Source organism: Lichenostomus cassidix, chromosome 25 (genome assembly GCF_008360975.1).
Source record: "Lichenostomus cassidix isolate B80296 chromosome 25, HeHo_3.0, whole genome shotgun sequence".
Taxonomy (NCBI): domain Eukaryota; kingdom Metazoa; phylum Chordata; class Aves; order Passeriformes; family Meliphagidae; genus Lichenostomus; species Lichenostomus cassidix.
The window spans coordinates 4299206-4318659 of NC_139505.1; the positions used below are offsets into that span (position 1 = coordinate 4299206).

Genomic DNA, 19454 nt, shown 5'->3' on the forward strand with positions numbered 1-19454 from the left:
CTTTCCCAGGAGATCCTACAATCCACGATTTATAGGATTCCTTTCCCAGAGATCCCAAAATAAACAATTTCTAGGATTCCTTTCCCAAAAAATCCCTAAAATAAACCATTTATAGGATCCTTTTTGCAGAAATCCCATAATAAACAAAGGATTTTTAGGATCTCTTCCTTAGAAAACCCCACACCAAACCCTTTTAGGGTCTCAATCCTTATAGGATTTCCTGGATTCGGGAATTCTCCATTTCCCCTACTCCCTCCCCTATCCCTTTGGGGTTTTTGGGGTCGCCAAACCCTTTAGGGTCTCAATCCTTATAGGATTTCCCGGATTCGGGAATTCTCCATTTCCTCTCCTCCCTCCCCCATCCCTTTTGGGATTTCCAAACCCTTTTAGGGTCTCAGGGGGGCAAAAATCCTTATAGGATTTCCCGAATTTGGGAATTATCCATTTCCCCTACTCTCTCCCCTTTTAGGGTCTCAATCCTTATAGGATTTCCCAAATTCGGAAATTCTCCATTTCCCCTACTCCCCCCCCAGTCCCTTTGGGGTTTTTTGGGATCCCCAAACCCTTTTAGGGTCTCAATCCTTATAGGATTTCCCGGATTTGGGAATTCTCCATTTCCCCTCCTCCCTTCCCCATCCCTTTTGGGATCCCCAAACCCTTTTAGGGTCTCAGAGGGACAAAAATCCTTATAGGATTTCTCGAATTTAGGAATCATCCATTTCTCCTGCTCCCTCCCCCTTCCCTTTGGGGTTTTTGGGATCCCCAAACCCTTTTAGGGTCCCAACCCTTATAGGATTTCGCGGAATTAGGAATTCTCCATTTCCCCTCCTCCCTCCCCCGTCCCTTTGGGGTTTTTGGGGATCCCCAAACCCTTTTAGGGTCCCAACCCTTATAGGATTTCCCGAATTTAGGAATCATCCATTTCCCCTCCTCCCTCCCCCGTCCCTTTTGGGATCCCAAACCCTTTTAGGGTCTCAGAGGGACAAAAATCCTTATAGGATTTCCCGAATTCAGGAATTCTCCATTTCCTCTCCTCCCTCCCCTGTCCCTTTGGGGTTTTTGGGGTCTCCAAACCCCTTTAGGGTCTCAATCCTTATAGGATTTCCCAAATTCGGGAATTCTCCATTTCCCCCACTCCCTCCTCTGTCCCTTTGGGGTTTTTTGGGATCCCCAAACCCTTTTAGGGTCTCAAGGGGGCAAAAATCCTTATAGGATTTCCCGGATATAGGAATTCTCCATTTCCCCTACTCCCTTCCCCATCCCTTTTGGGATCCCCAAACCCTTTTAGGGTCTCAATCCTTATAGAATTCCCAAATTCGGGAATTCTCCATTTCCCCCACTCCCTCCCCCGTCCCTTTGGGGTTTTTTGGGATCCCCAAACCCTTTTAGGCTCTCAATCCTTACAGGATTTCCTGGATTTAGGAATTCTCCATTTCCCCTCCTCCCTTCCCCATCCCTTTTGGGATCCCCAAACCCTTTTAGGGTCTCAGGGGAACAAAAATCCTTACAGAATTCCCCGAATTTAGGAACTCTCCCTTTCCCCCACTCCCTCCTCTGTCCCTTTGGGGTTTTTTGGGGATCCCCAAACCCTTTTAAGGTCTCAATCCTTATAGGATTTCCCGGATATAGGAATTCTCCTTTTCCCCTCCTCCCTCCCCCATCCCTTTTGGGATCCCCAAACCCTTTTAGGATATCAGGGGAGCAAAAATCCTTACAGAATTCCCCGAATTTAGGAACTCTCCCTTTCCCCCACTCCCTCCCCCGTCCCTTTGGGGTTTTTTGGGGTCGCCGGGGCCCCATAGGTGCTGGGCGGGGTTCGCCGGCGGCCCGATAAGGATTTAGGATATGCGATCCGCCCCGCGCGGCCCCAAGAAAGCGCTGATCTCATGCCCCGCGCGGCCCCACTGCGCTTTGGGATCGCCGCCGCCGCTTTGGGGTCGCGCCGGGGGTTATTTGGGATCGCCGGGGGTTATTTGGGATCGCCGAGGGCTTTGGGATCGCCGCCGGGATTGGGATCTGTCTCTGCGATTATTTAGGATCGGCTGCGGCATTTGGGATCGCTCCTGGGTTTTGGGATCGCCGCCGCCCCCCCCAACCAAGCTTTAGGATCGCCGCCGGGGGTTTAGGATCGCCGCCGGGGATTGGGATCTGTCTCTACGATTATTTAGGATCGGCTGCGGTATTTGGGATCGCTGCGGGGGTTTGGGGTCGGCGCTGACCGCTTTGGGGTTATTTGGGATCGCTGCGGGGTTTGGGATCGCCGCCGGGATTATTTAGGATCGCTGCCGGGATTATTTAGGATCGGCTGCGGTACTTGGGATCGCTCCGGGGTTTAGGATCACCTCTGGGGTTTGGGATCGCTCTGGGGGTTTAGGATCACCTCCAGGATTTAGGATCGCTCCTGCAATTATTTGGGATCGCTCCCGAGGTTTGGGATCGCTCCCGGGATTATTTAGGATCGCTCCCGGGATTTGGGAATTTGGGGTCGGCGCGGCCGCTTTGGGGTCGCTGCGGGGTTATTTAGGATCGGCTCCGGTATTTGGGATCGCTCCCGGGAATTGGGATCGCTCCCGGGATTTGGGATCGCTCCGGGATTTGGGATCGCTCCGGGATTTGGGATCGCTCCCGGGATTTGGGATCGCTCCGGGACTATTTGGGATCGCTCCTGCGATTATTTGGGATCGCTCCGAATTTTGGGATCGGCTCCGAATTTTGGGATCAGCCGCAGGATTTGGGATCGGCTCCGAATTTTGGGATCGGCTCCGAATTTTGGGATCAGCCGCAGTATTTGGGATCGGCTCCATATTTTGGGATCGGCTCCGAATTTTGGGATCGGCTCCGCATTTCGGTATCGGCTCCGGGATTTCGGAGCAGCCCAGGTACCATTCGATGTCCCCGCGCTGTCCCCAAAGGGGTGGCGGCAGTGTCACCTCCCCTCCCCTCCCCCCTCCTCCGGCGGCACTAATTTAGGGGATTTTGGGATTTCGGATGTTTTCCCTAAAGGATTTTCCCACGCAGGTGTTGTCGCCACGCCGTCCCGATTTGGGGACAGCCACGGTGACACTGGGGACACCCAGAGTGGCTTTGTGGGGTCACAGCTCGGGTGGTGACACTGGGGACACCCGGAGTGGCTCTGTGGGGTCACAGCGCGGGTGATGGCACTGGGGACACTCTGGAGCTGGCATTGGGGACACTCAGAGTGGCACTGGGGACACCCAGAGTGGCTTTGTGGGGTCACCGCGTGGGGTGGCATTGGGGACAAGCCGGGGGTGGCATTGGGGACACCCAGAATGGCACTTTGCGAGGTCACCACCCAGGGTGGCACTGGGGACACCCAGAGTGGCATTGGGGACACCCAGAGTTGCACAGCTCGGGGTGGCATTGGGCACAAGCCGGGGGTGGCACTGGGGACACCCAGAATGGCACTGGGGACACCCAGAATGGCACTTTGCGAGGTCACCACCCAGGGTGGCACTGGGGACACCCAGAGTGGCTTTTTGGGGTCACCGCCCAGGGTGGCACTGGGGACACCCCGAGCTTTGTCCCTGCTGTCATCCGGGGGGATTTGGGGACACTGGCAGAGGAGGATGTGACCCCGGGAGGTGACACAGCTTGGGGACAACTTTTGGCCACCCTTTCTGGGGTGTCCCCTGGTGTCACCCGGTGTCCCTGCAGGGGGTGGCACTGAGGTGTCCCCCGGTGTCCCCCGGTGTCCCCAGACACTGCCACCCCCATTGTCACCTCAGGCCACCCCCACTGTCACCTCAGGCCACCCCCATTGTCACCCCAGGCCACCCCCGGCGACTTTGGGGAGTGGCAGAGCGGGATGTGACCCTGGGAGGTGACACAGCTCGGGGACAACTTTTGGCAACCCTTTTCGGGCTGTCCCCCGGTGTCCCCCGGTGTCCCCAGCCCCGCTGTCCCCGCTGTCCCCGCAGCCATGACGTCATACCGGCAGGAGCTGGAGAAGTATCGCGACATCGACGAGGACAAAATCCTGCAGGAATTGTCCCCAGAGGAGCTGGAGCAGCTGGACATGGAGCTGGCCGAGATGGACCCCGAGGTGGGCAGGAGGTGACACCGGGGGGACACCGGAAATGACCCCAGAATGTCCTGCTGACCATGGGGGTGACACGGGAAATGTCCCCAGAATGTCCTGCTGATCAAAATGTCCCCAAAATGTCCTGCTGCCCATGGGGGTGACACCAGAAATGGCCCCAGAATGTCCTGCTGCCCATGGAGGTGACACTGCTGATGTCCCCAGAATGTCCTGCTGAGCACCCAGGGGTGACACAGGAAATGTCCCCAGAATGGGAAATGTCCCCAGAATGTCCTGCTGACCATGGGGGTGACACGGGAAATGTCCCCAGAATGGGAAATGTCCCTAGAATGTCCACCTGACCACCAGGGTGACACTGCTGATATCCCCAGAATGGGAAATGTCCCCAGAATGTCCTGCTGACCATGGGGGTGACACCAGAAATGTCCCCAGAATGTCCTGCTGACCACCCGGGGGTGACCAGAGTGTCCTGCTGCCCACCTGGGGTGACAGTGACACCGCTGATGTCCCCAGAATGTTCTGCTGCCCATGGGGGTCACCAGGGTGTCCTGCTGACCCCCTGGGGGGTGACATGGGAAATGTCCCCAGAGTGTCCTGCTGACCCCCCGGGGTGACAGTGACCCCGCTGCTGTCCCCAGAGTGTCCTGCTGCCCATGGGGGTGACCAGGGAGTCCCACTGACCACCCAGGGGTGACACTACTGATGTCCCCAGAACATCCTGCTGACCACCCGCGGGTGACATGGGAAATGTCCCCAGAGTGTCCTGCTGACCATGGGGGTGACACGGGAAATGTCCCCAGAATGTCCTGCTGAGCACCAGGGTGACATGGGAAATGGCCCCAGAGTGTCCTGCTGAGCCCCCGGGGGTGACAGAAAATGTCCCCAGAGTGTCCTGCTGACCCCCCGGGGGTGACAGTGACCCCGCTGCTGTCCCCAGAACGTCCTGCTGCCCTTGGGGTCCTGCTGCCCACCAGGGCCACCCGGGGGTGACAGTGACCCCGCTGCTGTCCCCAGAACGTCCTGCTGCCCATGGGGGTGACCAAGGTGACCTGCTGACCCCCCGGGGTGACAGTGTCACCGCTGCTGTCCCCAGAACATCCTGCTGACCACCTGGGTGACACCAGAAATGTCCCCAGAACATCCTGCTGCCCTCGGGGTCCTGCTGACCCCCCGGGGTGACAGTGTCACCGCTGCTGTCCCCAGAACGTCCTGCTGCCCGCCGGGCTGCGGCAGAGAGATCAAACCCACAAGAGCCCAACTGGACCTCTGGACAGAGAGGCTTTGCTGCAGCACCTGGAGAAGCAGGCGATGGAGGCTGAGGAGCGCCAGGACCTCGTGCCCTTCACCGGGGAGAAAAAAGGTGTGGGGACAGTCTGGGGACAGTTTGGGGATGATTTGGGACAGTTTGGGACAGTTTAGGACAGTTTGGGGACAGTTTAGGGACAGTTCACAACACTTGGAGAAGCAGGCGATGGAGGCTGAGGACCTCGTGCCATTCACCGGGGAGAAAAAAGGTGTGGGGACAGCTTGGGGACAGTCTGGGGACAGTTTTGGAATGGTTGGGACAGTTTGGGACAGTTTTGGGGACAGTTTAGGGACAGTTCACAACACCTGGAGAAGCAGGCGATGGAGGCTGAGGAGCGCCAGGACCTCGTGCCATTCACCGGGGAGAAAAAAGGTGTGGGGACAGCTTGGGGACAGTCTGGGGACAGTTTTGGAATGGTTGGGACAGTTAGGGACAGTTTTGGGGACAGTTTGGGGATGGTTTGGGACAGTTTAGGGACAGCTCACAGCACCTGGAGAAGCAGGCGATGGAGGCTGAGGAGCACCAGGACCTCGTGCCCTTCACCGGGGAGAAAAAAGGTGTGGGGACAGCCTGGGGACAGCCTGGGGACAGTTTGGGGATGAGTTGGGACAGTCTGGGGACAGTTTGGGGACACTGCAGGGGACAGGGCCCCGCAGGGTTGGTATATTTAGCTCGGCCTCGCCAGCGGCTCAGGTGTCCTGGGCGAGCTGGGGCTGCGCCAGGCGGGATGGTCACCGGCCAGTGTCACCTCCCCTGGCACTGTCACCTCCCGGGATGGTCACCGGCCAGTGTCACCTCCCCTGGCACTGTCACCTCCCGGGATGGTCACCGGCCAGTGTCACCTCCCCTGGCACTGTCACCTCCCGGACACCCCACACCCCCCCACGCACCTCCCGGGATGGTCAGTGCCAGCCCTGAGCACAGCCACTGGCCAGTGTCACCTCCCCTGGCACTGTCACCTCCCCTGGCACTGTCACCTCCCCGGATGGTCACCGGCCAGTGTCACCTCCCCTGGCACTGTCACCTCCCCCGATGGTCAGTGCCAGCCCTGAGCACGGCCACTGGCCAGTGTCACCTCCCCTGGCACTGTCACCTCCCGGGATGGTCACCGGCCAGTGTCACCTCCCCTGGCACTGTCACCTCCCAGGATGGTCAGTGCCAGCCCCGAGATGGCCACTGGCCAGTGTCACCTCCCAGGATGGTCAGTGCCAGCCCCGGGCACGGCCACTGGCCAGTGTCACCTCCTGGCAGTGTCACCTCCCCCTGTCACTGTCACCTCCCCCTGGTGGCCTCATCCCTGGGCCACCCCCTCGATGTCCCCAAGGGTGTCACCTTGTCCCTGTTCCGCTCCATCCGCTGTCCCCAGCCTGTCCCTGTGTCCTGTGTCCCTGTTGCCACCATGCCCATTGTCCCCATGCCTGGTGTGACCCTGTCCCCTGTCCCCATGTCCCCAAGGTCCCTCTGTGACCTTGTCCCCATGTCCCCAGGGAAGCCGTTTGTCCCCAAGACCACCTCCAAGGACCTCCCTCGTGAGGAGCAGGTGACACTGTGACACTGCCCCGGTGTCCCCAAGGTCCCACTGTGACCCTGTCCGTGTGTCCCCAGGGAAGCCGTTTGTCCCCAAGGCCACCTCCAAGGACGTCCCCCGGGAGGAGCAGGTGACACTGTGACACTGTCCCAGTGTCCCCAAGGTCACACTGTGTCCCCGTGTCCCCAGGGAAGCCGTTTGTCCCCAAGACCACCTCCAAGGACGTCCCTCGTGAGGAGCAGGTGACACTGTGACACTGTCCCAGTGTCCCCAAGGTCACACTGTGTCCCCGTGTCCCCAGGGAAGCCGTTTGTCCCCAAGACCACCTCCAAGGACGTCCCTCGTGAGGAGCAGGTGACACTGTGACACTGTCCCAGTGTCCCCAAGGTCACACTGTGTCCCCGTGTCCCCAGGGAAGCCGTTTGTCCCCAAGACCACCTCCAAGGACGTCCCTCGTGAGGAGCAGGTGACACTGTGACACTGTCCCAGTGTCCCCAAGGTCACACTGTGTCCCCGTGTCCCCAGGGAAGCCGTTTGTCCCCAAGACCACCTCCAAGGACGTCCCTCGTGAGGAGCAGGTGACACTGGAGCCGGAGCTGGAGGAGGCTTTGGCCAATGCCACCGACGCCGAGATGTGTGACATCGCCGGTGAGCGACAGCGGGGTCGGGATTGGGGTCAGGGTTGGGATTGGGAATGGGGTCGGGATGGGATGGGATGGGATCAAGATGGGTTTAGGGTCAGGATTGGGGTCAGAATTGAGATGGGATTATAGGGTTGGGGTTGGGAATGGGAATGGGATGGGATTGGGTTTGGGGTTGGGATGGAATGGGATGGGATCAAGATGGGTTTGGGGTCAGGATTGGGATGGGATTATAGGGTTGGGGTTGGGGTTGGGAATGGGATGGGATTGGGGTCAGGATGGGATGGGATGGGATCAAGATGGGGTCAGGATTGGGATTGGGATGGGTTTATAGGGTTGGGGTTGGGATTATAGGGTTTGGGGTCGGGATGGGATGGGATGGGATCAAGATGGGGTCAGGATTGGGATTGGGATGGGTTTATAGGGTTGGGGTTGGGATTATAGGGTTTGGGGTCGGGATGGGATGGGATGGGATCAGGATGGGATTGGGGTCAGGATTGGGATGGCATTATAGGGTTGAGGTTGGGATCGGGAATGGGATGGGATTGGGTTTGGGGATGGGATGGGATGGAGATGAAAATGGGATTGGGGTGGGGATGGGATAGGGAATGGGATGGGATTGGGGTGGGATTTGGGATTTGGGATTGGGATGGGATTGGGATCGGAATGAGGACAGGATTTGCGCCGCAGGAGGAAACAGGAATTGGGATTGGCTTTGGCAGCAGAACAGCCTCGGCTGAGGGTAACAGTGTCCCTCAGGGCTGCACACGTGTCACACCTGTCACACAGTGTCACACATGTCACTCCTGTCACACATCACACATGTCAGTGTCATACATGTCACACAGTGTCACACATGTCACACAGGCAGGGAGCACCGTGCATGAGGCCAGCCTGTCACACCTGTCCCTGTGTCACACCCCCGAGTGTCACACCCCCGAGTGTCACACCCCTGAGTGTCACACCCCTGAGTGTCACACACCTGCCCCTGTGTCACACCTCTGAGTGTCACACCCCCGAGTGTCACACCCCTGAGTGTCACACACCTGCCCCTGTGTCACACCTCTGAGTGTCACACTGCTGAGCGTCACATACCTGAGTGTCACACACATCCCAGTGTCACACCCCTGAGTGTCACATACCTGAGTGTCACACAGCTGTCCCTGTGTCACACACCTGAGTGTCACACCTGTCTCTGTGTCACACACACCTGAGTGTCCACACCTGTCCCCAATGTCCCTGCTGTCCCCTGATGTCCCCGCTGTCCCCGATGTCCGATTTCCCCACTGTCCCCAATGTCCCCGCTGTCCCCTGCTGTCCCCGATGTCCCTGACTTCCCCGCTGTCCCCAGTGTCCCCGCTGTCCCCTGATGTCCCCGCTGTTCCCTGATGTCCCCGCTGTCCCCCAGTGTCCCTGCTGTCCCCAGTGTCCCCGCTATCCCCTGATGTCCCCGCTGTCCCCTGATGTCCCCACTGTCCCCGCTGTCCCCACTGTCCCCTGATTTCCCCGCTGTCCCCAGTGTCCCCGCTGTCCCTGATGTCCCCGCTGTCCCCTGATGTCCCCACTGTCCCCCGATGTCCCCGTTTTCCCCCGATGTCCCCGCTGTCCCCTGATGTCCCCACTGTCCCTGATGCCCCATGTCCCCTGATGTCCCCATGTCCCCGATGTCCCCATGTCCCCGCTGTCCCCTCATGTCCCGCTGTCCCGATGTCCCGCTGTCCTGATGTCCCAATGTCTAGCTATCCCCCAATGTCGCTGTCCCTGATGTCCCCCCCCACCCCGCTGTCCCCAACGTCCCCTGATGTCCCCCTGTCCGCTACCCTGATGTCCCCGCTGTCCCTGATGTCCCCGCTGTCCCTGATGTCCCCGCTGTCCCTGATGTCCCCGCTGTCCCCCTGCCCCACTGTCCCCTGATGTCCCCGCTGTCCCCGATGTCCCATGTCCCCCGTCCCCTGATGTCCCTGATGTCCCCACTGTCCCCTGATGTCCCCACTGTCCCCTGATGTCCCCACTGTCCCCTGCTGTCCCCCAATGTCCCCGCTGTCCCCCGCTGTCCCCCAATGTCCCCGCTGTCCCTGATGTCCCCATGTCCCCGCAGCCATCCTGGGCATGTACACGCTGATGAGCAACAAGCAGTACTACGATGCCATCTGCAGCGGTGACATCACCAACACCGAGGGCATCAACAGTGAGTGACAAAGGGACACCGACAGGGGACATGCTCCTCGCCGTGTCCCTGTCCCCGTGGTGTCCCCACGCTGTCCCCGTGGTGTCCCCACGCTGTCCCTGTGGTGTCCCCATGTCCCTGAGCTCTGTCCCCACACTGTCCCCATGTCCCTGAGCCTTGTCCCCATGGTGTCACCATGCTCTCCCCACACTGTCCCAATGGTGTCCCCAAGCTGTCCCCATGTCCCTGAGCTCTGTCCCCAAGCTGTCCCCATGGTGTCCCCAAGGTGTTGTCCAGCCAGACCAGTACCAGCCGGTCCCCTATGAACCCCCGAACCCCACAGACATTCAGTGTCCCCATGTCCTCATGCTGTCCCCATGTCCCCGAGCTCTGTCCCCACGGTGTCCCCAAGCTGTCCCCATGTCCCCAGGTGTTGTCCAGCCAGATCGGTACCGGCCAGTCCCTGATGAACCCCCGAACCCCACGGACGTTCAATGTCCCCAAGCTGTCCCCATTGTGTCCCCATGTCCCTGAGCTCTGTCCCCATGTCCCTGAGCACTGTCCCCAAGCTGTCCCCAAGCTGTCCCCAAGCTGTCCCCATGGTGTCCCCAGGTGTTGTCCAGCCAGACCGGTACCGGCCTGTCCCCAACGAGCCCCCAAACCCCATGGATGTTCAGTGTCCCCATGTCCCCATACTGTCCCCACGCTGTACCCACGGTGTCCCCAAGCTGTCCCCATGTCCCCACACTGTCCCCATGTCCCCAGGTGTTGTCCAGCCAGACCGGTACCGGCCGGTCCCCGACGAGCCCCCAAACCCCACGGACGTTCAGTGTCCCCAAGCTGTCCCCATTGTGTCCCCATGTCCCTGAGCTCTATCCCCATGTCCCCACACTGTCCCCAAGCTGTCCCCAAGCTGTCCCCATGCTGTCCCCAGGTGTTGTCCAGCCAGACCGGTACCGGCCTGTCCCCGACGAGCCCCCGAACCCCACGGACGTTCAGTGTCCCCAAGCTGTCCCCATGTCTCCACACTGTCCCCACACTATCCCTGCACTGTCCCCATGTCCCTGAGCTCTATCCCCATGTCCCCAAGCTGTCCCCATGTCCCCAAGCTGTCCCCATGGTGTCCCCAGGTGTTGTCCAGCCAGACCGGTACCGGCCTGTCCCCGACGAGCCCCCAAACCCCACGGACGTCGAGGACACTCTGCGGCGCCTGAGGGACAATGACCCTGAGCTGCTGGACGTCAACCTCAACAACATGCAGGTGACACACAGGTGACACCGCGGTGCCACTGTCCCCAGCCCAGGCTGTCCCCAGGGTGTCCCCAGGGGGTGCTTTTGTCCCCAAGGTGTCCCCAGGGTGTCCCCAGGGGGTGGTTCCTGTCCCAGGGTGTCCCCAGGATGTCCCTGGGGGTGGCTTCTGTCCCCACAGTGTCCCCAGGCTGTCCCCAGGATGTCCCCAGGGGGTGGTTCCTGTCCCAGGATGTCCCCAGGCTGTCCCCAGGGGGTGGCTCCTGTCCCCAGGGTGTCCCCAGATGGTGGCAGGGTGACAGGTCCCACCCCAGGGTGTCCCCAAGGGCTGTGTCACCCTATCCAGGGTGGCCCCAGGGTGACAATCCTGTCCCAGGGTGTCCCCAGGATGTCCCCAGGGTGACAATCCCTGTCCCAGACTTTGTCACCATCCCAGGATGTCCCCAGGGTGTCCCCAAGGGCTGTGTCACCCTATCCAGAATGTCCCCAGGGTGTCCCCAGGGCGCTGGGCTCTGTCCAGGGACATGCCTTGGTGACATTTCCCCCCCTTGGTGACATTTCCACTGCCTTGGGTGACATCCAGGGCTGGCACTGTGCCCTCAGAGCCACCCGCAGCGCCCTGGGGACACCCTGCTGTCACCCTGCTGTCACCCAGAGTCCCCTGCTGCCACCTTGGTGTCACCCTGGTGTCACCTAGAGTCCCCTGGTGCCACCTTGGTGCCACCCTGGTGTCACCTAGAGTCCCCTGGTGCCACCTTGGTGTCACCCTGGTGTCACCTGCAGTCCCCTGCTGCCACTCTGGTGCCACCCCAGCCCCTGGTGACCCTGTCCCCAACTGTCCCCAACTGTTCCCACCAGGCCATCAGTGTCCCCACACTCCTGGGGATGTCCCCAGCCCCATGGTGATGTCCCCAGCGCCTGGTGACACTGTCCCCACTGTCCTCACAGGCCATCGGTGACTGCAGGTCATCTGGTCATTGTCCCCAACTGTCCCCACTGTCCCCTCAGGCAATCGATGTCCCCACACTCCAGGCCATCTGGGGATGTCCCTAACTGTCCCCAATGTCCCCATCTGTTCCCAATGTCCCCAACTGTCCCCAATGTCCCCGCTGTCCCCACAGGCCATCAATGTCCCCGTGCTCCAGGCCATCTGCTCATTGTCCCTAACCATCCCCAATGTCCCCACTGTCCCTAACTGTCCCTAACTGTCCCCAATGTCCCCTCAGGCCATCGATGTCCCCACGCTGCAGGCCATCTGCTCATTGTCCCCAATGTCCCCAATGTCCCCAATGTCCCCACAGGCCGTCAATGTCCCCACCCTCCAGGCCATCCAGTGACCCTGTCCCCAATGTCCCTAACTGTCCCCAATGTCCCCTCAGGCCATCGATGTCCCCACGCTGCAGGCCATCTGCTCATTGTCCCCAATGTTCCCAATGTCCCCTCAGGCCATCGATGTCCCCACCCTCCAGGCCATCTGCGAGGCCATCAAGAGCAACACTCACGTCAGGAGCCTCAGCCTGGCAGCGACTCGCAGCAACGACCTGGTGGCCAACGTGAGTCACCTGTGTCCCCAAATGTCCCCAAGTGTCACCAATGTCACCAATGTCAGCAAATGGGATGGAAGAGTCACTGCCAAATGTTCCCTGTTTCCTCAAGTGTCCCCAAGTGTCACCAATGACACCAAAGGGGCTGCGGCGGTCACTGCCAAACATGGAGTGTGTCCTCAGATGTCCCCAAGTGTCACCAAATGTCCCCAGATGGGATGGGACAGTCCCTGCTAAACATTCCCTGTGTCCCCCTTGTGGCCAACGTGAGTCACCAATGTCCCCAGTGTCACCAAATATCCCCAGGTGTCACCAGATGGGCTAAGACAGTCCTTGCCAAACATTCCCTGTGTCCCCAAATGTCCCCAAGTGTCCCCAAATGTACCCAAGTGTCCCCAGGTGTCCCCAGGGTCCCCAAATGGGTTGGGACAGTCCCTGCCAAACGTTCCCTGTGTCCCCAAGTGTCCCCAAGTGTTACTGAGACACTGAGGTGACTCTGGTGACACTTTGGTGACACTCTGGCAACCCAAGGTGACACTGCTGTCACACTGTGTTGACCTGAGGTGACACTCAGGTGACACTTTGGTGACACTGTGGCATCACTTTGGTGCCACTCAGGTGCCACTCAGGTGCCACTTTGGTGACCCTGTGGTGTCACTCTGATGCCACTTTGGTGTCACTTTGGTGCCACTCAGGTGCCACTTTGATGACAACCAGGTGCCACTCTGGTGCCACTTTGGTGCCACTTTGATGCCACTTTGGTGCCACTTTAGTGCCACTTTGCTGATACTGAGGTGATACATTTGTGCCACTTAGGTAATTCTTTGGTGACACTTCAGTGACACTCAGGTGCCACTTTGGTGTCCCTGAGGTGTCCCTTTGTGTCCCCGTGGTGTCCCCAGGCGGTGGCAGAGATGCTGGAGCACAACCAGAGCCTGCAGAGCCTCAACCTGGAGTCCAACTTCATCAGCAGCGCGGGAATGCTGAGGGTGTTGGGGACAATGACAGGGACAAACAGGACACTGACCGAGCTCAGAGTGGATAACCAGGTGACACTGACAGTGACAGTGACAGCAATGCTGCGGGTGCTGGGGACAATGACAGTGACAAACAGGACACTGGCTGAGCTGCGTGTGGATAACCAGGTGACAGTGCTGGGGACAATGACAGGGACAAACAGGACACTGACCGAGCTCCGAGTGGATAATCAGGTGACACTGACAGTGCTGGGGACAGTGACAGTGACAGTGTTGGGGACAGTGACAGTGACAGCAATGCTGCGGGTGTTGGGGACAATGACAGTGACAAACAGGACACTGACCGAGCTGCGTGTGGATAACCAGGTGACAGTGACACAGTGACAGTGACAGCAATGCTGCACGTGTTGGGGACAATGACAGGGACAAACAGGACATTGGCTGAGCTCAGAGTGGATAACCAGGTGACAGTGACAGTGACAGTGACAGTGACAGTGCTGGGGACAATGACAGGGACAAACAAGACACTGACCGAGCTGCGTGTGGATAACCAGGTGACAGTGACAGTGACAGTGTTGGGGACAATGACAGTGACAAACAGGACACTGACCGAGCTCCGAGTGGATAACCAGGTGACACTGACAGTGACAGTGACAGTGCTGGGGACAATGACAGTGACAAACAGGACACTGGCCGAGCTGCGAGTGGATAACCAGGTGACAGTGACAGTGACAGCGCTGGGGACAATGACAGGGACAAACAGGACACTGGCCGAGCTGCGAGTGGATAATCAGGTGACAGTGCTGGGGACAGTGACAGTGTTGGGGACAATGACAGGGACAAACAGGACACTGGCTGAGCTGCGTGTGGATAACCAGGTGACACTGACAGTGACAGTGTTGGGGACAATGACAGGGACAAACAGGACATTGGCTGAGCTCCGAGTGGATAACCAGGTGACACTGACAGTGACAGTGACAGGGACAGTGACAGCAATGCTGCGGGTGTTGGGGACAATGACAGTGACAAACAGGACACTGACCGAGCTGCGCGTGGATAACCAGGTGACAGTGACAGTGACAGTGACAGCAATGCTGCGGGTGTTGGGGACAATGACGGGGACAAACAGGACACTGGCTGAGCTGCGCGTGGATAACCAGGTGACAGTGCTGGGGACAGTGACAGTGACAGCAACAGCAATGGGACAGGAGGGACACGGGGGGGTGACAATGTCCCCAGTCATGTCCCCAATGTCACACTGATGTCCCCACTGCAGGCTCAGCGGTTTGGTGACACGGTGGAGATGGCCATGGCCACCACGCTGGAGCAATGTCCCCATGATGTCCCCAATGTCCCCTCAGGCTCAGCGGCTCGGTGACATGGTGGAGATGGCCATGGCCACCATGCTGGAGCAATGTCCCCAGTGTCACACTGATGTCCCCATTGATGTCCCCAATGTCCCCACTGCAGGCCCAGCGGCTCGGTGACACGGTGGAGATGGCCATGTCCCCAGTGTCACACTGATGTCCCCAATGTCCCCACTGCAGGCCCAGCGGCTCGGTGACACAGTGGAGATGGCCATGGCCACCATGCTGGAGCAATGTCCCCAGTGTCACATTGATGTCCCCAATGTCACACTGATGTCCCCAATGTCACACTGCTGTCCCCGCAGGCCCAGCGGCTCGGTGACACGGTGGAGATGGCCATGGCCACCATGCTGGAGCAATGTCCCCAAGTCCTTCGCTTTGGCTACAACTTCACCCTGCAGGGACCTCGGGCCAGAGCCGCCATGGCGGTGACACGCAACAACGAGCTGCGTGAGTGTCACCAAGTGTCCCCAAGTGTCACCTGGGGGGTCTGGGGGGGGTTAGAGGGGTGACACGCAACAACGAGCTCCGTGAGTGTCACCGGTGTCCCCAAGTGTCACCTGGGGGGGGTTAGAGGGGTCACACTGCGGTGACACGCAACAACGAGCTGCGTGAGTGTCACCGGTGTCCCCAAATGTCCCCAAATGTCACCTGGGGGGGTTAGAGGGGTGACACTGCAGTGACACGCAACAACGAGCTCCGTGAGTGTCACCGGTGTCACCAAGTGTCCCCAAGTGTCACCTGGGGGGGTTAGAGGGGTCACACTGCAGTGACACGCAACAACGAGCTGCGTGAGTGTCCCCAAGTGTCACCTGGGTCACCTGGGGGGTCTGGGGGGGTGACACTGCTGTGACATGCAACAACGAGCTGCGTGAGTGTCACCAGTGTCCCCAGGTGTCACCTGGGGGGGTTAGAGGGGTGACACGGAATAACGAGCTGCGTGTCACCTGTGTCCCCAAATGTCACCTGGGGGGGTTAGAGGTGTCACACTGTGGTGACACGCAACAACGAGCTCCTTAAGTGTCCCCAAGTGTCCCCAAGTGTCACCTGGGGGGTTAGAGGGGTGACACCGTGGTGACACGGAACAACGAGCTGCATGAGTGTCACCTGTGTCCCCAAATGTCACCTGGGTCAGGTTAGAGGGGTCACACCACGGTGACACAGAACAAAGAGCTGTGTGAGTGTCACCTGTGTCCCCAAGTGTCCCCACATGCCACCTGGTGTCCCCAGATGTCACCTCAGGCAGCAATTTGGGATCCCAGGTTTGTCCTTCCATCTCAATGTTCTTCAGGAATGTCCCCAAATGTCACCTCAGGCAGGAATTTGGGGTCCCAGAGCTGAACCCACCTTAGAAGGAGATCCAGGAATGTCCCCAGATGTCCCCAAATGTCACCTCAGGCAGCAATTTGGGATCTCCAGGAATGTCCCCAAATGTCCCCAGATGTCCCCAGATGTCACCTCAGCAGGAATTTGGGATCCCAGGTTTTTCCCTCCATCCCAATGATCTCCAGGAATGTCCCCAAGTGTCCCCAAGTGTCCCCAAATGCCACCTCAGGCAGCAATTTGGGGTCCCAGAGCTGAACCCACCTTAGGAGGAGATCCAGGAATGTCCCCAAATGTCCCCAGATGTCCCCAGATGTCACCTCAGGCAGGAATTTGGGGTCTCAGGTTTATCCCTAACATCCCAATGACCTCCAGAAATGTCCCCAAGTGTCCCCAAGTGTCCCCAAATGTCCCCAGATGTCACCTCAGGCAGCAATTTGGGGTCCCAGGTTTGTCCCTGACATCCCAATGATCTCCAGGAATGTCCCCAGATGTCCCCAAATGTCACCTCAGGCAGCAATTTGGGGTCTCAGGTTTGTTCCTCCATCCCCAATGATCTCCAGGAATGTCCCCAAGTGTCCCCAAATGTCCCCAAGTGTCACCTCAGGCAGGAATTTGGGGTCCCAGGTTTGTCCTTCCATCTCAATGTTCTTCAGGAATGTCCCCAAATGTCCCCAAGTGTCCCCAAATGTCACCTCAGGCAGCAATTTGGGATCTCAGGTTTATCCCTAACATCCCAATGACCTCCAGGAATGTCCCCAAGTGTCCCCAAATGTCCCCAAATGCCACCTCAGGCAGGAATTTGGGATCTCCAAGAACGTCCCCAAATGTCCCCAAGTGTCCCCAAATGTCCCCTCCACCCCTCACCCCCCTCTCCTCTCCCCCCAGGTCGCCAACAACAGAAGAAATCGGAAAAATCCTGAAAATCCTAAAAATTCCCCCAAATTTCCCATCAACCCCAAACTCAGGAAGTGCTGGAATAAAACTGGAAAAATCCCGAAAAATGTGGATTTTGGGATCCTTTTGGGGCAGAATTTGGGGTTTTGGGGATTTTGGGGGTTTGGGATTTGGGTTTTTGGGGATTTGGGTTTTTGGGATTTTGGGGTTTTTGGGGATTTGGGATTTTGGGATTTAAAATTTTGGGGTTTTGGGTTTTTGGGGATTTGGGATTTGGGATTTTTAGGGATTTGGGATTTTGGGGTTTGGGGATTTTGGGGATTTGGGATTTTGGGGTTTGAGGTTTGGGGAATTGGGGATTTGGGGGTTTTGGGATTTAGGATTTCGGTATTTTGGGGTTTTGGGATTTGGAATTTGGGGATTTGGATTTTGGGGTTTTGGGATTTTGAGGTTTTGGGATTTTTGGGATTTTGGGGATTTGGGGATTTGGGGTTTTAGGGATTTTTGGGATTTTGGATTTCAGGAATTGAGATTTTGTGATTTTGGGTATTGGGTTTTTGGGATTTGGGGATTTAGGGATTTTGAGATTTGGTGGATTTGGGATTTTCGGGATTTGGGATTTTGGAGATTTTTGGGATTTCAGGATATTTCAGGATTTGGGTTTTTGGCATTTCAGGATTTTGGGATTTGGGATTTTGGGGATTTGGGGATTTTGAGATTCAGTGGATTTGGGATTTTTGGGGTTTTGGGATTTGGGGATTTTGAAATTTTGGGCTTTTGGGTTTCTGGGATTTTGGGATTTCAGGATTTGGGATCAGCCCACCCCACCACATCCCCCAAATCTCTGGGATCACCAAATCCCACAAAAAACCCCAAATTCCCCCATTTAGACATCCCTGAGGTGATTTTGGGGTAAAAATCCCCCAAACCTGACCAGAAAAACCCCAAAATCCCCAATTTTGTCCCAATTCCCAACAACTCCAACACCTCAGCCTCCTCTCCAGGCTGTATTTCCGGGGATTTGGGGACATTTGGGGACATTTGGGGACATTTTGGGGACATTTGGGGTCAGAGCGGCGGCGGCTCCTCCTCGTCCGAGTCGAATTCCACATTCTGGTCCTTCACCCAATTCCCACAGGAATCCTGGATCCACCCTGAGCTGGGATTGGGAAAAACGATGGATTTTGGGATTTTTGGGATTTTTTTCAGGATTTTTTATAATCTTTGGGAATTTTTTAGGAATTTTTAGGGGTTTTTTAGGCTTTTTTGAGGATTTTTGGGGATTTTTTGAGGATTTTTTAGGGATTTTTTGAGAATTTTTTTGGGATACATTAGGGATTTTTTGACGACTTTTTAGGGATTATTTGGGATTTTTGGGAATTTTTAAAAGGATTTTTGAGATTTTTAGGGGTTTGGGGATTTTTTAGGGATTTTTGGGATTTTTGAGGGATTTTTTAGGAATTTTTTTATTTTTGAGGATTTTTTGAGGATTTTAAAGGATTTTTCAGGATTTTTGAGAATTTTTGGGGATGTTTTGGGGATTTTTTTATTTTTGGGTTTTTAGGAATTTTGGGATACATTAAGATTTTGAGGATTTTGTGAGATTTTGGGGGATTTTTTAAAGGTTTTTAAGGGATTTTTGGAAGATTTTTTTTTAGGGATTTTTGGAGGATTTTTTAGGGATTTTTCAAGTCGAATTCCACATTCTCGTCCTTCATCCAATTCCCACAGCAATCCTGGATCCACCCTGAGCTGGGATTGGGGGAAAATGTTGGATTTTGGGATGTTTTTGAATTTTGGGGGGTTTTGGGGATTTTTTAGGGGTTTTTTTAGGGTTTTTTGGGATTTTTTAGGGGTTTTTTGAGGATTTTTTGGTGATTTTTTGGTGATTTTTTGGTGATTTTTGGATGATTTTTTGGATGATTTTTTGGGGATTTTTGGGGGAATTTTTAGGGTTTTTTTAGGCATTTTTGAGGATTTTTAAGGGATTTTTAAAGGATTTTTTCGGGTTTTTTAGGGATTTTTGAGGATTTTTTAGTGATTTTTTTTGGGATACGTTGGGAATTTTTTGAGGATTTTTTGGGGATTTTTGGAGGATTTTTTAGGGTTTTTTTCAGGATTTTTTTGGGATTTTTTGAGGATTTTTGAAGGATTTTTTGGGGATTTTTCGAGTCCAATCCCACATTCTCATCCTTCACCCAATTCCCACAGGAATCCTGGATCCACCCTGAGCTGGGATTGGGAAAAACGATGGATTTTGGGATTTTTGGGAATTTTTGGAGGTTTTTGGGATTTTTTTTTTGGTTTTTTTAGGGTTTTTTGAGATTTTTTGGGGATTTTTTCTGACTTTTTCAGGGATTTTAGGGGGCTTTTTAGGGATTATTTTTTTGGTTTTT

General features: G+C 56.5%; 2 protein-coding genes and 2 long non-coding RNA genes across 7 annotated transcripts in view; 2 read left to right on the forward strand and 2 right to left on the reverse strand.

The window, feature by feature from the left end:
• Positions 1–2733: 2733 nt before the first annotated feature.
• On the forward strand, positions 2734–17165 carry TMOD4 (tropomodulin 4). 3 transcript variants are annotated; one of them, XM_085082681.1, is made up of 13 exons: positions 2734–2784; positions 3939–4063; positions 5264–5420; positions 6972–7024; positions 7473–7542; positions 9634–9723; positions 10833–10963; positions 12177–12200; positions 12420–12503; positions 13397–13597; positions 13640–13705; positions 15144–15288; positions 17050–17165. In XM_085082681.1, the coding sequence occupies exons 2-13, from the start codon at positions 3941–3943 to the stop codon at positions 17082–17084; spliced, it is 1179 nt and encodes a 392-aa protein (XP_084938807.1). In that variant the 5' UTR covers positions 2734–2784; positions 3939–3940; the 3' UTR covers positions 17085–17165. The 3 variants fall into 3 exon arrangements, with proteins under 3 accessions (XP_084938807.1, XP_084938806.1, XP_084938808.1); XM_085082680.1 differs by having other exon boundaries at positions 2743–2879; XM_085082682.1 differs by lacking the exon at positions 2734–2784 and adding an exon at positions 4998–5133 and having other exon boundaries at positions 3936–4063; positions 5243–5420.
• Positions 13872–14340, forward strand: LOC146427398 (uncharacterized). The gene is made up of 3 exons (XR_014856566.1): positions 13872–14031; positions 14104–14199; positions 14266–14340. It is a non-coding gene; the product is annotated as an uncharacterized LOC146427398 (long non-coding RNA).
• On the reverse strand, positions 15680–16649 carry LOC146427399 (uncharacterized). The gene is made up of 3 exons (XR_014856567.1): positions 16482–16649; positions 15886–16075; positions 15680–15739 (listed from the first exon to the last, which is right to left on the reverse strand). It is a non-coding gene; the product is annotated as an uncharacterized LOC146427399 (long non-coding RNA).
• An 887-nt stretch (positions 17166–18052) lies between the features above and the next one.
• Positions 18053–19454, reverse strand: part of SCNM1 (sodium channel modifier 1) — a 22629-nt gene continuing 21227 nt past the window's right edge. The window contains exon 8 of one of the 2 annotated variants that reach the window (XM_085082684.1): positions 18053–18217. In XM_085082684.1, the coding sequence (XP_084938810.1) occupies positions 18127–18217 (91 nt within the window). In that variant the 3' untranslated portion in view covers positions 18053–18126. Of the gene's footprint in view, positions 18218–18711; positions 18811–19454 lie in introns of those variants that run through there. The other variant, XM_085082685.1, reaches the window with a different exon arrangement.